Source organism: Parus major, unplaced genomic scaffold (genome assembly GCF_001522545.3).
Source record: "Parus major isolate Abel unplaced genomic scaffold, Parus_major1.1 Scaffold523, whole genome shotgun sequence".
NCBI lineage: Eukaryota > Metazoa > Chordata > Aves > Passeriformes > Paridae > Parus > Parus major.
The window spans coordinates 16,883-18,905 of NW_015379411.1; the positions used below are offsets into that span (position 1 = coordinate 16,883).

Consider the following 2,023-nt stretch of genomic DNA (forward strand, 5'->3'; position numbering starts at 1 on the left):
GAATTTTATCCATTGAATTTTATCCCTTGACCTTTATCCATGGAATTTTATCCACTGAATTTCATCCATTGAATTTTATCTGCCGAATTCCATCCGTTGAGATTTACCTGTTGAATTTTATCCCTGGAATTTTCCCTATGGAATTTTATCCCCTATCAACCCACTGCGATTTTCCCAAAAGACTTTTCCTACCTGCACAAAACCCGAGCTAAATTAAATTAACTTCATCAAATTAATTAATTACTCAGCACAACGCTGCCGTTTCGACCCCCAACGCTTTTTTTTTTTTTTTAATTACTTTTCACCCTCAAATTAAATTTAGGATTAATTTTTTTATTAAAACATTCCTCCCGGAGATTCCAGATTATCATTCCGTTCCCAGGAGGAAGAGCTCTTCCCATTTAACCTGGACGAGTTCGTCACGGTGGACGAGGTGCTGGACGAAGCCGAGTCTCCGGCGACGCCGCGGCGAAACCCCCCGAGGGGGAAGAGAAAAGAAGCTCCCAAATCCAACCCTTCGGAGCCGCCGGCGTCCAAGAAGAGGAAAGGGAAGAGTTGCGGAGCCGAAGGTGAGCTGTCCTTTGTCACCTTGGATGAGATCGGGGAGGAGGAGGAGGAGGACGCGCCGGTGCCGCTGCCGGGCGTCGACCCCCAGGGCCTGGTGGTGGTGGATGAGGTGGTGGAAGAGGAGGAGCTGTCGGAAGCGGTGAAGGATCCGCAGGCGCTGCTGACGCTGGACGAGATCTCGGAGCAGGAGGAGCCGGGTTCCCACGGGAACGGGCCCAGGGTGGAATTTGAGGAGCGGGAGCTGAAGGCCGAGCCCTTGGTGACCGTGGATGAGATCGGGGAGGTGGAGGAGCTGCCCCTCAACGAGCCCGCGGAGCTGAGCGCCGCCGAGGAGGGCAAAGCCAATGCCGGGGATTGCGGCGCCTCCCAGGTGCCCGACGATCCCAACGCCTTGGTGACCGTGGATGAGATCCAGGAGGACAACGAGGACAATCCTCTGATGACTCTGGATGAGGTTAACGAGGATGAGGATGATTTCCTGGCCGACTTCAATCACCTCAAAGAGGAACTAAACTTTGTTACAGTCGATGAAGTCGGCGACGAGGAAGAAGAAAACTCTTTCCCAGGGAAGAACCCGCCTGAAGATGAAGATGATGAAGATATTGTTGCTGTTGCAGGACCAGAGGAAATGGGAATTCTGGGAGATACAAATCCAGAGGAGGAAATGGCTGAAATCTCTAAGCCAAAAGGTGAGGAACATCAAGGCCAGCTTGGACAGGGCTTGGAGCCACCCAGGCTGGTGGAAGGTGTCCCTGTCCATGTCCTTCAGGTTCCTCCCAATCCAAACCATTCCATGACTCCATCATTCCATGATTCTGTTCCGTGATTCCGTGATTCCATGATTCCTTCCCAACGTGCGTTTCTGTCTCCAGCAGCTCAGCTGGGATCAGAAGAGGCAGAACCAAAATCTCAGCAGAAGAAAACGACTTTTCCAGGTGTCCCCAAGACTCAGAGCACTCCCAAAGGTAAATCCAAAGGAATTCCCCCAAAATGCTCCGGCTTTTCTGGGCTGGGAGATTCTTTCCCACCCCTTTGAAAACTCCTTCGGTGCCTCAAAACCTCAGTGAACCCCAAAGGCAGGGCCCAGAATCCGGGGATTCCTAAATTTCCATGGGGTCAGTCCTTCAGGAACTTCCCAAGTTTCCGTGGGGTCGGTTCTTCAGGAATTCCTGAATTTCCATGGGGTCAGTCCTCAAGAATTCCTGAATTTCCATGGAGTCAGTTCTTCAGGAACTTCCCAAGTTTCTGTGGGGTCAGTTCTTCAGGAATTCCTGAACTTCCATGGAGTCAGTCCTTCAGGAATTTCCCAAGTTTCCATGGGGTCGGTTCTTCAGGAATTGTTCCAACTTCCATGGGGTCAGTCCTTCAGGAATTCCTGAATTTCCATGGGGTCAGTCCTTCAGGAATTCCTGAATTTCCATGGGGTCAGTTCTTTGGGAATTCCTGAATTTCCATG

At 51.0% G+C, this 2,023-nt stretch overlaps 1 protein-coding gene and 1 long non-coding RNA gene across 3 annotated transcripts in view; one reads left to right on the forward strand and one right to left on the reverse strand.

Annotated features, from left to right (window-relative positions):
• LOC107199244 overlaps window positions 1–387 on the reverse strand; it is a 7,186-nt gene extending 6,799 nt beyond the window's left edge. The window contains exon 1 of the long non-coding RNA XR_001519188.2: window positions 32–387. This is a non-coding gene — a long non-coding RNA (uncharacterized LOC107199244). The remainder of the gene's footprint in view (window positions 1–31) is intronic.
• The window catches only part of LOC107199243 (zinc finger protein 638-like), a 19,519-nt gene that overhangs the window by 15,831 nt on the left and 1,665 nt on the right, over window positions 1–2,023 (forward strand). The window contains exons 5-6 of one of the 2 annotated variants that reach the window (XM_015616582.3): window positions 383–1,256; window positions 1,443–1,532. In XM_015616582.3, the coding sequence (XP_015472068.1) occupies window positions 383–1,256; window positions 1,443–1,532 (964 nt within the window). Of the gene's footprint in view, window positions 1–382; window positions 1,257–1,439; window positions 1,533–2,023 lie in introns of both variants that reach the window. The other variant, XM_015616581.3, reaches the window with a different exon arrangement.